This window comes from Athalia rosae, chromosome 1 (assembly GCF_917208135.1).
Source record: "Athalia rosae chromosome 1, iyAthRosa1.1, whole genome shotgun sequence".
Classification (NCBI taxonomy): Eukaryota; Metazoa; Arthropoda; class Insecta; order Hymenoptera; family Athaliidae; genus Athalia; species Athalia rosae.
This window is the reverse complement of record NC_064026.1, coordinates 8761475-8775524: the sequence shown is the minus strand read 5'-3', so window position 1 is coordinate 8775524 and position 14050 is coordinate 8761475. Positions and strand designations below refer to the sequence as shown.

The following is a 14050-nucleotide window of genomic DNA, read 5'->3' as shown; positions in this document are numbered from 1 at the left end:
CAAACAAAATTGATGGTTACGCCGGGTACATATCGCCGAGCGAACGGTGAAGTAGCCGCCCGCCTTCCTCGGAGATACCCGAGTGGTCGAAATCTCGTCAAAATTTTTACCGCGCGTTTAATAATATCCCCCCGTAGCAAACGTAAGGGGAATCGGCGGAGCCACGGCGGTGGTACGCGAGGACGCGGACGCGCGTACGTGTGCCTAAATAAGTCGGGGAGTCGACGGGGAAAGGGTTGAAATACGAGGGCCTAAATATTTCGCGTCTACAGTCGAGCGAGTCGTATAAAGTGTCGACAAGAACGAAATAGTTTGTCGTCCCCCTGATGCTGCGCCATGACCGTTGGACTCTCGGACATCGGAAGGTTGCGGGCTGGTAGTAGCGTATTTTTTGCGAGCATCAGATTTAACTGGATGTCGTTACTACAGCGGGCATTGTTGTCGGTCCAGGAGTTGGTTCACCTCGAGTTTCATCGTCCCCCGTTCTCTCGTTCGCCCGAGCCCCGATCCGTGCTCGATCGCCGATCCTATATTTATTGTATCGGAGAGAGAGCGGCCCGTTGCTGCCTGCATTCCTCCTGCATGCGCCGCCCGTAATGAGCAGCTCTGTCCCTCTGTCCCTTCGTCCGTCCGTCCGTCCATCCGTTCGTTCGTTCGTCCGTCCGTCCGTCCGCCTGTCTACGTCCAACCGTTCCATTTCCTCTCCTCTCCTCTCGTTTCGTACCTCCGTACCTCCGTACCTCGTCTCCTGGACCGATCGACCGAGCGACCGTCTCATCGCCGGAAGGTAAAAGCCCAGAGCGAGCGGTAGCTCGACGACCGACCGACTCGTGCCCCCGTTGCGATCCTCCGACGAGGTGATTATAAAACGGCTAACTCTCCGTATCGGGAACAACCTCGCGCGCTCCTATCATCGACGAGTCGATCGCACGGATCGTCTGCCCGATTACCGAACTCCGGGGAAAACCCCCCTGAGCTATGCGAAAGAGACTCGTACGGGAAGTAGCTACGGCGTTATATGAGGTGTATTCGTATCGCGGAGCGCGTCCACTCGTCGTCGTTCCATCGACCCGTGGTAGGTGTTCGTGGTTACAAATTTCTCAAATCGAAACACGCGACGGTACGATATTAATTTGTAAACGCGTAGGTAGTTGCACTCGTGTTCCCTGAATCGTTTTAAAAAAAAAGTTGAATCAATAATAAACATAAAAAATGTGGACCAGGTGGGTTCTTGCGGAAGCTAAATATGTCCTGGGCACACGTTCGCGGCGTAGCGCGTGCCAGACAAAAAGTCACGGTGGGATCGGCAGACAGCGCGAGGTGAGGTAAGGCAAGGCAAGGCAAGGCAAGGCAAGGTAAGGTAAGGTAAGGTGAAGAGTGAAGAGAAGAGAGGAGAAGAGAGGATCAGAGAGGAGGAGTAAGGTCCCCGCCTCTGCCGAGGTTTGCTTATCGATTCAAATCGCGTGCAGCGCGTATGAATGAATGAATGAGCGAGCGAGCGAGCGAGCGAGCGAGCCAAACGAGTGAGTAAGCGAGCGAGTAGCGCGCGACCGACACGGGCCGTCTTTGAATGGGTGCCCCTGCCCCGGGGCGACCACGAGCCCGACTGCCTAGAACAGATGCCTTCGCCTGTGCGAGGCTCGACCTGGTCCACAAGAAACCACAAGGGTCGAGGGGACGGAAGCGTAAGTAGAGTATCGCTTATCGTTAGCCCCGAGTACAACGGCTGCGGGGCGATTCTCCGGCGTCCTTCTTTCGTAAGCTCGAACTCGACCTCGACCTTCTTCTCTTTCCGAGGCGAAGGAAAAATCGTGAAAATCTTCTTCGGCACGTATCCGGTTAACGAAGATCAAAAAACGCGCGTAGGTGCGAGCGGAGGCGAAAAAAGGAAAAAAGTAGAATGAAAAAAAAAGAGAAGGACATTCGCGTGGAAGTGCGGGCGAGAGATGCCCGGTTCCGAGGATCGCGGAGGGTAACAGAGCTCAGTAGTTGATTTATGGCGCGTTATGAGAACTCATAAACAGCAGCGGTTCGCACCCCGAGCTCTCCGGCGAAGACACACGTTTCGCGCTTATTGACACCGAGAGAAGCAGCGGTATAGCTGCCAGTTGGCGCTATGGGGCAGGTTGTGGAACGGGAGGCATGGGGGTCGCGCCGGAAGAGAGGGAGGGACCACCGCCGATTGCGAGTTCGCTCTCGACGCGGACATTCGTACCTCTTATACGTATACCACCGCTCCTTAATTCAGATCTCGTTCGCCAAATTTTTTACATGCTAACTCCGCTCTAGAGACTACGGGGGCTGACTATTCGGCCAAAAACCTTTACTGCCTCCCGTAATAGCTCGTGCTGGAATTCGAGCGACGAAACTATAAAAGAAGAATTGAACGAGCGGAAAGTAGAAAGAAAAAAAAAAAATTGCGAAACAAACGTGCTCCACCTGACGTCGATTTTTTTCTTTCTTCCATCACTCGACGGTTGTTTTTTTTTTTTTTTTGTTTTTTTTCTAATAAACTCCTAACGGATCGGGATAATTGCATCCTGTTGCGGAAAATTTCGATTGACCTAAACGAATTTAGAAATAAGACGCAAAGCAAGAAACGAACGAACGAATCGTTGGAACAACTTCGAGTACGACGGTCGAATCGCGAAATTCGGTTCGTCCGGGCGTGACTCGAACGCGTGCGGGAATAAGCTCCCGTATACTATACGTATACTATATCGCGTCCGCAGCGGTGCGAAGCGCCATTGGACCGTAAGACCATCGGAGGTTTTTAGCGCGGGGCCACTTCTTCGGCGATATATAAAGCGCCGACTCGTTTCCTTCCGTTGCAAAAATTTCCAATGATTGGCCCCTCGCAGCTTCGCTCCATACGCCTCGTAACTTCGTGCTCCGAGCGATAATGCTGCTCCGTATATATTTTAATTGACGAATAACTTTTTGTTCCGTACCCCTTTAACCGCTTCGAACAGCTTCGGCGCTCGATCGTGAAGTTTTCTGGGCCCTCAGGTACACCCTGTAAGAGTGTGTCGCGCGGAAGAACGCGTACGCGTTCTCGCTTTTTGAGAAGCCGAGTCGACCAGTAAAATGCTACTTTCCACAAATGGTAGCGGAATGAGGACGGGTCGTGAAGTTCTGCACAGCTTGATACCTCGGAACATTGTACCATTCAATTCGATGTAGACATTCGATCAGAGTAAATGGCCTCTCCAGTTCACCGATATAAGTGCCGATCCGAGTAAATCAACGCGATATACATAATATCACTCATTCGAAACCCGATCAACTTTACTCGCGTACATCATGTATATCAATCGTTCGTCTATGACCCATCGACTTTGTCGGGGAGTCTTGGAACGGTTGGTAACAAGAGCGTTCTGATATCGGTGTTTTTTCTTCTCGCGTTCTATTACGTGAAGTTATTACACACGTTGGCCAGTCGAGATTCCGCGAAGATGGTTAGGTGGGGCAATTAATTCGCTATCGCGCATCGCTCGGCGATTATACGAGATACTGAAAAGTCAGTTTCACGAGGACGTAGTTCGTCGAGCGTCGAGGATCTCCTAAGGGTTTGTCGAAACGGCTGCAGAAGGTATAACCCGATGGCTACGCCAATGTCGGGTGGCGGACAAGAAACTCGGACGTTGAGATCGAAGAGCTAAAGATTGGAGTTGCATTGTCTCGCGGACTCGGGGCAATTTATAAATACGGGAACTTTTATTGCCGTTGATACAGCGAGCGGCCCGGGGGAGCCGACGCCGAGGGGTAGGAGGTCGGGTACAAGCGGGGACATCCCCTGGTCAACTTGTAATTAGTACGAATCGGCTATTAATCTAAGTGCTGCTCGGTCGGCCGGGTAGCCGTTTTATTTTCAACATCTTCCTTATATAGGCCCTCGCCGGTACCCCTTCCCCCCGGGTCTTTTCTCCTCTACGTCCCGACGCGACGTCCCGAAGTCAACAAGTTACACACCGGCTTCAACGGGTGAGTGAATAGTCGCCCGCAAGGTGCAAGACAAAGAAAACAACTGACCGCGTACTCTCGACGATCGCTTTGAGCGATTCCTTTGCGCACACCATCGCCGATCATGGGACCCGCTCCGACGCTGATTATCGACGTCGTCTGCCCGGCAGAGGCGAGGGGGCGTCCTCCTACCGTATTCTTATATCTTCGTCTCGTCCCGTTGACAGTGGCACGAGACGATTTAGGAAAGTGGTGAAAAGCCGACAGAGAGACGATCCGCATAAGGGTACGCGTACCGCGCGGAGGTCCGCGTAGTGAAAACCACCTCGAGGAGTAGCGGTGTAATATAGGCGGCGGATTCCCTCGCTAGGGGGAAATTCGTAAAGGACGACGTTCGACCTTAAGGTAAAAAATTTTCACAGATTTCTCAGGAGTCAAATTACAGCGCAAACGACTAGGGATGCTCCGTTGCGACAAATGAAGTGTAAATCGTGAGAAGCCGGAGGCCGTTTGATTGGAAGCGAGATAAAGTTGATCGCGAGTTTGGTCCTCAGCTGCTACTTGTTGGCTGGAAGAAAACGTGTAATACGCGTTACGACGCGAAGGGTGAAAGGGCGCGAAAATTTTTGGCGGATTTGATTAAATTCGGTAATGCGTCTGATTCGTATCTCACCGTTCGCGTAATAATCCGTGGAGAATTTTCTCGAGTCTCGAAATATCTTCGGTCGGCTAATAAAAACCGATGTGAAATACGTCATATCGTTTACAAAGATGCGCCATGTGTACTCTTGGAAGAACCCGAATCGTTAAAATCACAAACACGGATGTTAATGATAAAGTTGAAAATTTATCACCGTCTATGTGCGAAGACTTTTTACCGTATAACCAACGTCGACTGTGGATGTAGGATAGAGAGAAAAAAAAATAAATAAAGGAAAAAAAAAAGAGAAAAAAGAAAAGAAATTCCGTGAGTCAATGCTAAAAATAGCTATTTCCATTAATAGCATGTAAGTATACAGGAATTACCTGAGCAAATTTCTTCTTCACGAATTATAGGTGATCGCATATGACAACTCGGCAACTCTCGGGTATATAATTCACCCGATTTCCCGGGCTAAGGTACTCAATTGTCGAGTCATACCTTTATCGGTGGTTTACGATTAATGTGGTTACCTACTATTCCTCCATTTTGCGATCTGACGCAAAGTCGTTTGCCTCGAAGCGGTGTGTAGTTCTGGCTTCTGTGTATATATACTCGTACGCGATGTCCACCGTGTGGAATAAGAAGTTGCTTCTTAGAATGCCTCGGTTGTAGCGGTTCGACTTTAGGACGTATAGTGCACCACACCAACGTCAAACAGGACAGTGGTCAATCTAGTTCCCGGTTATGGCCTTACAAAATCTTGTGTAACTAGGGCTATGCTTCGCTTTTTCTTTCGTCGCAAAGACAACTGAAGATCTTTTCAGTTTGTTTTTTCTACTTTCGTATCATTTTTATTTGATTCTTTTTTTTTTTTTCTTTTTCTTCACTTGTATTTCGTGCAGCCAACCTACACCGCGCACAAAATAGGTTCACTTGCTCTCCGACAGCTCCAAAGTCTCAACAGCGTACACGCAGCATCGCCGCTGGTCCGCGACTCTTACGGATCTCAACTTTGCATAATTGGTGCACATTGAATCGGTAACCCTATAGAATTTATATCCTCTACTTTTATACGTAAAAAAACATTTTTCACCTAACCGGTTGACCGAGAACTTTAACTCTGACGGTAGCAGAGTCTTTCTTCATTTTTTTCTAAATCTTACTAACGAGTACACCTCTGTTACAATTTTTTAGCACGGTGTTCAATATTCACATACTACCTGGAAATGTACCGGTAACCTTGGGTCAGGGGATCAAGGTAGCCCAGGTGTCATTTGGTCGACTCAAAAGTTCCGAATTTCAGAATTCAGGTCATCGTGACATTCTTTAAGTTTCGTACGTAAAATAAGGTAGACTATTTTAAATTAGCTCGCTTCAGGCTACTCGACGAAATTGTTTACACTCCTACCGTGCCTATGATCGTCCGATTCACGCAAGAGCGGTTGAAAATTAAAATACCGTTGGAGTCCTGTAAAATGAAAAACTTTTAGGGATAATAACTTTGTCGAAAGCATGTCACATTATGTTCGGATACCAGTTTCACAGTTTATACACATCGCGATACCATCCGGAATTACAAGTTCCTCAAAAACCACTCTTGACGGAGACTAGTTGCGGGTTAACTAATTTTTTTCTAGCTAAAACAACGTACGTCGTTATCGTACGTTGAGATCCGTGTCCAAAGTAAACCTGTTGGCTCAGTTTTTCACGCGGCAAATTATGTTTCCAAAGAACAAGAAAATAAAAAAAACGAGAGAAACGACGAATCTTCACCGCTGCTGAGCAATGTACGCACGCACAGATCGACCGTCTACGCATATCGTATTCGTTGAAAAGCTAGAAATTTTCGACCAAAGTTTATTCGTGAATCGACTACACCGCTTTATGGTATAGGAAGTGAAATATTTCCACGGGAGTGGCACCCGCGTACACGTAACAATTAATCCAAGGTAAACCAGAGACGTATTAGGCGATAGCCGTAAATACCGTACAAATTTATCGACTGTAAGCCTAGGTAGGGTTTCAGACGAAAAAAAATTGAACGTAAAAAAAAAGGTATCTCGTAGTTGATAAATTTGAACGGAGTGTCTCGGAATCTGGGAAACATGTAATTGAAAATTACCGATATAGATTATCCCCGCACCTTCTGCAATCTTAATGACGCGACCGCCGGGTTTAATTGTTGATCTATCTGGGGGTGCCGACGAGTTATTGGCGAACGGTTGGTTGTCCGGAGTACTTTGTATCGGTATACTTATGCGAGTATGTATCGCGTTACGCGCACAATTGTATACACGCGCGTACATATACGAAAGCGGCGGCCACCGAGAGTCGAACAGATACACAACCTGTCGGAAAGATAGGGCATTTTATTGGCGTCACGGGGGTTTCGGTTGGGGTAACCTCACCCAAATGAAGATAGACCATCTCCGTCTGTATATAGCTACACATAGTTTATTCCACGTGCTGGCTATGCAGGAGAGTTGAACGGAGTTCGCCAAGCCCGGGTTCGGATCATCGGCGAAAGCTCGGCTTCGCAGGGGGCGCGCGCAAGAAGGGCGGATATAGTGGGGATGACGTTCTCGAGGGTGGCCGAGCACGCGGATCGCACGAGGCGCGACTGTCAAACGAACCGCGACACTTATGCAGCACCCTTCGAATACGACTTGCTGCTGCTGCTGCTGCTGCCGCTGCAACGGCCTCGAGTGCATCTGATCGATTCCCTCGTATCCACGTTTCCGAATCCCTTTTTCCGTGCAGTGAAAATGATCTGAAAATAAGGAGGAGAGAGAAAAAAAGAAAAAACATTTTCATCGATGAGAACAATTTGTTCGCGGTGCGGTTTTGTCATCCTCTGTACCGATCGAAGAACGATTACATGGTTATTTGGACGTAGTTTATAAGTTTGTGAAAAAATGTTTTCATACCCGTGATTAAAAAAAAAAAAAAGAACTTTTTCGCGCGATCCTGACACGCTGCGTGAATTTGACAAAATGGATGTACAGTCTTGCGGTAGAATGTGGCAGCCTCAAGTTTATTCCCCGTACAACGCTCATCCCGCTATTATGCAACTGCAGACGAACAATAACGAGTTCCATTCATGGTTTCATTCTAGGAAGCCGTCCATGGACGATGTCGGCAACGCAACTTCCGTCAACGTTCGGTGAGTAAATGACCACTGATATTATAACGTAACATAAATCGCAACCCTTATTTGGAAGCCGAAAGCGCATCTCCGTGTCGTGTCGTAACCGTACCCCAGGGTATCGCGATCTTATCCACAAGCCCTCGAATGTTGACGTAGCTCGTTTTCCCTCCGACTCGTTTCTACCTTTTCAACATCCGAATTTCCCTCTTCGCCGATGGTGGGAATGCGGACGGGGTTGGTGTTCTTCACCCGTCGCGATTATCCGGTGCGTTTATCGCTTTCGGTAACTGGCGATTCACCTCCGATGTAATCTACGCGCCGCGACAATGGACACTTTGCAGTACGTGCCACCGTTGACGATCGACGCGTGAAATATTTCTGTCGTCGGTAATGCCCCGATCGGATCCGAGGCCCGTAAACGCGTCAGAGACCCCGTCGCGGTTCGTTCCGCTCTTTCCGCAGCGATAAACAAAGAAACGAACACAGGTATAGCGTACCGTGTTACCTGGATGTAACGGGCGAACACGAGTCAATGGTACACGGGCGTACCGTACCCCCGATGTTCGAACCTTCGCCGTGACTGACTCGCGATATTGCTTCTCCCTTATAGCGTTGCGGTTGTTGTTATTGTTGTTATTAGCGGCTCTTGTGTCACACTTGGCTCTGATCCTCGTTGCACCAGCGGGGACCTCCTCACCCGCCTTCTTTCGATACTTTTTTTTTTCTTCTATTTTTTTTTTTTTTTTTTTTTTTCTCAACGCACCACACCGCGAATTCATTCGCGAACGCGCGAACTCATATCGGAGGGTCACGGTGTTAACGCGGCGCGTCACCTTCGAGTCATACCCGAGGTGATTTTTTCAGAGGAAAATTTATCGCGAATTCTCACACGGCTTCGGGTCCTTGGGACAACCGATGAAATAAGACCGACTCGAACGACTCGAACGAAGGGGATGGGGGTGCGCGATTCAATAACCAATCGGCGCTATGCTTCGGAGAATAATCGGAATGCGAGGACCGGGTCGCGTTGCAACGAGAATAATACGGTTTGTCTTCTCTTCTTTATTTCGCGAGTAGGAGAAAAAAGTTGCGGTTCCAAAAACCGCGCGCTCTTCGGCATCGATTCTTCCGCGTTTACGAATCCCCGTCGGGGGATCGGTGAAAAGTTCTCGAAACACATCCCTTGGGGGGTCGAGGATACGTATACCTTTGTACACTTGTGTACGCCTCTCGAACAAGAACCGTTTGACCGATGTGGTTAACATACTCAAACGAAAGTAAAGGTCCGGGTACCCCCAACTGATCGCGTCGATCGTCCCGCGGTAGGCTATATCCGAGGAGTCGATCATTGTTTTCTGCGTCTGCTGCGAGTATCGCCGAGAAAAGGCTGACCAGCGAACGATCAATGGTGGCGATAGCGGGACGATCGGCGCGGCTGCCTGCCTGCCTCGATGTGCCTCTGCCCTCTCGCTGATCGCTCGCTCGGACCGGTTAGAGATGCGGGTCGTATGTGTCCCCCGCGAAACCCTCGTCATTCCGCAGCACCCAGGGTCTCTCTCCTCACCTAAGCCCGTCCCTACTTGGAGATAATGTGGGTTGAGAACATCGGAGAATCAAAATCGTCGACAAATTGGGTCTTAACTTTATAACTCTTGCAGAATCGAGTTAGGCCAGGCGAGATTATCTTCTCGTGAGGAGTAAAGAAAAAAAATAAAATAAAAGGAACACACGTTGAGAAAAAGAGAAAAAAAAAAAAAGAAAAAAAATGAACACCGTAGCGGCAAAGGGGGCCCGAGGTAAGGATTTCAAAACACCGAAGAACATCGCGTGTAATACCGTATACTTTGGTGCGAGCGGGGTAATTTAGAAAATTTGCCAACGAATCGGGGCTTCGCTTCTTTATTAGTCGAATTTTTTTTTTTTATCAATTTTATTGAAAATTGATTTTATTTCATTTTATTTGTTTTACCACTCCGAAACAGACCCGTCGCAAAATTCCTTAGTTAAATTTTGCTGATGTTTTTTCTTTTTTTTTTTTTACCTAAGCCAGTAAAGGATATCGAGAGAGGTATCCGTATACGAATGGCCTATGCACGGTACTCGAAGAGCACCACGGTGAGCATACAAATTATGAATGAATCGAGAAATGGAAAAGAAAAAGAAAGAGAAAAAAATGATCCTAACTCGGAGCGGAGTATGTACGGTATTCGTGGAGTTTCATCGCAAACGCGTAGGAGCGACCAATCCGACATCCACATGTATGAGAGGACGAAGCGGATTGCGAAGAGGAGACTGACCCTATCGGCGATGATCTTTCCCCCTTGGTAGCCGGCGGCCTATCTGCCGCCGTAACAATTGAACCCGTAATAGAATCACATTCATTCTTATTACTCGGCGAGGTCAACTGACGAAGGAAGCCCGAAGCTCGGAGCTTCGAGCGACCGCCCGGCCCCCCGATCTCTGGATCAGACCGACCTCTGCCCCTTTTCGACCTATATGGCCGTTTCACGACCGCTTTTTTTACTTCGCCAACGTTCGAATTCACCAACAGTTTTATCACTATATATATAGATATATATATATGTACGTTGAGTCTCGACTTCTCGCCGATGGGATTCAGGTGTTATTTTCACGAGTCAATTAGATCCGCCGATTAGGTAACCCCGCAGAATCGAGCTCAACGTCTACATACCTACTACTTAAAAATATACCATATGTATACATAATGTATAGGTAATATCGATGCTGAGAAACCGATTTTAAATTTGCGTTCCGTCGACACATCGTCTATTTGGAATATGCCGAAAATTGCGTTTGAAAAGGAAAAAAGTCTTTGAAGAACATCGGAGTCGGGGGTTATGAGAATCATTTTTTTATCGTCGTTAGAAGAAGCGGTAATTGTCCAACAAGGTTCCGTTGAAATCGTTAGTTCTTCTAAACGAAAATGTTAAATCGGCGAACGGACGAACGGAGTCGGCGATCGCTGGTGGGGGGCCTCGGTCGGCAAAGAAATGAGTAGGATCGTTGGTTCGCGCCGATACGAATTACAAATGAGATATGGGCTGCGTGGTCGCGCGACAACGACCACCGCACGGGGTGAAATCCCGAAGTGACAATCCCGGCGGAGCGACGTCGATGTCTTAATTATATTCGAACGTTTAGGCCGGCGGGGAGTCGAGGAATATAAGGTGAGCGAAGATCGACAGCCCGCTTCGGAAGGTACTGGTGTCCGCGCGGCGGTGCCGATGCCCCCGTGTGTCCGAAACGGGCAAAAAGACGGAAAGAAAGATCGTCGGTGAAACTAACTCTCCCGGATTGTTAAAATATGGTAATTCACGCGAATTAAACCATTACCCTCCTCGCCAAGGCTACGACGCTCCGCGGCTAAACGTAAGAATTTTAATTCATATATAATGCGTTATAAGCGGTCCCCTCTCGTTCTCGAAGCCCGGTGATTCCATAAGCAATTAGGCAACCCGATGCTCCGCAGCGGCAGGTAGTTCGTTTAGTTGTCGGTCGGTTCTTGATCGCGGTATAGTTTGTTAAGCAACGCAATTTCTCCTACCCCCCCGGTCTACGTGCGGTCGCCCTGCACGTCTCTCGGCCCTCCTCAACCCTTTTTTTCTCCTCTTCTTTCTTCCCTCTGGTGCCTTTCGCCACCGGCGACCGCCTTCGGTTTACTCACCAATTACCAAATTACCCCGAGCGCATAAAACGCTCGACCGTTCAAGTGCAAAGTCTACGATTAACTTATCTTTAATTTACTTATTAGAACCTCGATCGTACAGGTCGACGCGTTACGGTACGCACCGTACCACTTGGAACGTGGACTAACTCCTAGGCGCATCCTCTGAACCTCGGCGAACCGGCAAGTACGGCCTGTTGAAATAGCACTTATTCACTCATTCATTCGTTCATCTAGTCTCGTTAGCCCATTCATACGACGCGACCCTTCGCCGTAGTTAGACGGTACCGGCTGTTCAGTTCTACGATCTGGACGAAGAACACGCTAGTACATATTTACAGCGATATTACAACCGCGTCAAGTTTCTCCTATAGGAACGATACCGTCAAATATCACCGTCATCGTCGTCCTCCCCCCTGTCGAAGAAGGAATGAATGAAGAGTCCTACCGACATGACGACGACGGTTCGATGTTTATTCGCGAGACCGGAAACGAGCGTCGAAAGTCTTTACGTCGGGTGCCGACGAACGTCGTTGAAAAAAGTTTGCGAACGACGAGGACATACGTTCAGCTAAGGATTCGGATTCGTCGAGCGGCGTTTTCAACGCGGGTGGGAGACGCGGTGACACGGGTCTAATATGTCATATAAATACAAGCGTGGGCCGACGCTGACAGTGAGTCATTAATGACAAGCGCGTGAGCTTGTTAACGGGAATATATACATATAGTAGAAGGGGACATTCGTGTGTATGAGGACGACGAGCTAGGAAAGCGTGGGGACTTTAACGCACACGGTTAACAACCGACCGACCGACAAACTTATAACGTACTCTTCGCTCTTCCTCGAGAACTCGACTCTCGGTTTTACGGGGTACAGGTATACCTCTACACCTTGCGCCGAGCAAGCCTCGGTCCACCTGTATATTCGTGCGTGTACGTAGACTGCAGTCGGACAGGTGTGCGCGCATGGTTACATATATATATATATATATATTCGTATACATAGGTATATATCGGTATATATGGTTATATATCGCGTACCTGCCAGCGTGGGCGTTGCGGCAACCTTAGAGGCGGAACCAATGCTCCGGGCGACAACATTACGTGCCTTGCCACTGTTTCAGCGCGTTCTTTCGCGGCTTCGTAAACACGCTACCTGTACATCGAGTATTTGATTTCGGAAATCGCGACTCGAGTCTTTGAATTTTTTCATTTGATTTTATCTTTTTACACGGTAGATAACGAAAGTGATTCGGCTGACGCGATACGGAGATCGCGGATGTGATGCAAAAAAGGTGGCGATCGCCGATGAAAAAATGATCTAAGAATATCGAACGACGATCTATGACTGTACGCCAGCATCTCACCGATCGAGGTAACGAAGTTGGAGATGTTGATATTTTTTTCAAATAACACGCAACATCTATAATTTGTACAATTTACTTAATTGCTTCGGTGCACCTTTTGATCGACCATCTCATTTGGGATATATACGATGAGATAAGATTAGGATAGGCCGTTGGTATCGGACGTATTGAGACGCCCGGTATCGGGTGTAGCCAGTCGATACCTTCTAATTAAAAGAAGCCCATTGATTGGTCAGAGGTTAGCCGCGTACCGTCGAAATTCCTCGAAGAGCATGAAAAATTTGTCAAAGCGAGAGAAGAAAGATTCGAGTCTTCGGTGGACGGCGGAGGTACGGTCGTTGTTTTCTATAGAAATGCCTGTCGTATAAGCTGGCGCAGTTGATCCGAACGTCGGTGCTGCCGCGGTAGCGTGCATCTTACCGTGCTTCGGGAGAAGGAACGATAGAACGGAGGAACGGAGGATACGAAGGAGAGGGTCGTAGGACTCTGACGACATCGCAACACCTCGACGGGTATCGCGGGTCTATTACGACGGTCACATGCCGCCGGTATTAATATTAATGCATTCTGCCAGGCACCGCATTGTGCCCGCGTCCGCGTTCGCGTCTACGGCGACGACGTTCGGCTTCTCCTCTTGTCCTCTTGTGTTCTTTTCCTTCCCTCTCGTACTCTCTCTCTCTCTCTCCTTCTCTCCTCGCTAACTCCCTTTCTTTTTTAATCTTCTTCTTTTTCCATTTTTTGTTTTTTTTTTTTTTTACTTCGCTCTTCATCTCTCTCATCCCATAGAACCACCACTACGAACGACTAGGAGAAGCGTTTTCTTCTTCTTCTTCTTCTTCCTCTTCTTCTTCTTCTCCCGGCTGAGACGTATGTCCCCGATTGTTCGCGATTGTCCGCGATTGTACAGCAACGGTAGAGAGCATCTTCCACGCCGCTGAACGAGCCGAACCTCGCTGAATATTCAACCGCCGAAGATGTGTGTGTAAATAAATAAGAGTTTAGAAAAAAGGGGGGGGGGAAAAAAAAAAAGTGGAGGAATAAGAAATAGAAAGCAACTTCCATCCGAAACAATATAACGAAGCAGGATTTTTCCCCATGAATTCATCCCGCGACCCGCGGCTCCAGGTTCGTTGTCGCGTCAAGAGACTCCTCGGCATCGCGGCGACTGCGACTACGACGTCCGTCTTTTCTATCCCATTGTCACCCGGTATTTCCTTTCGCTTTGCATCCCGCTTCGCACAATA

General features: G+C 48.3%; 1 protein-coding gene across 3 annotated transcripts in view; it reads left to right on the top strand.

Annotated features, from left to right (window-relative positions):
- Positions 1-14050, top strand: part of LOC125500211 (protein trachealess) — a 160710-nt gene that overhangs the window by 34403 nt on the left and 112257 nt on the right. For all 3 annotated transcript variants that reach the window (XM_048652101.1, XM_048652097.1, XM_048652111.1), the window contains exon 3: positions 7722-7769. In XM_048652101.1, coding sequence (XP_048508058.1) covers positions 7722-7769 — 48 coding nt within the window. The remainder of the gene's footprint in view (positions 1-7721; positions 7770-14050) is intronic.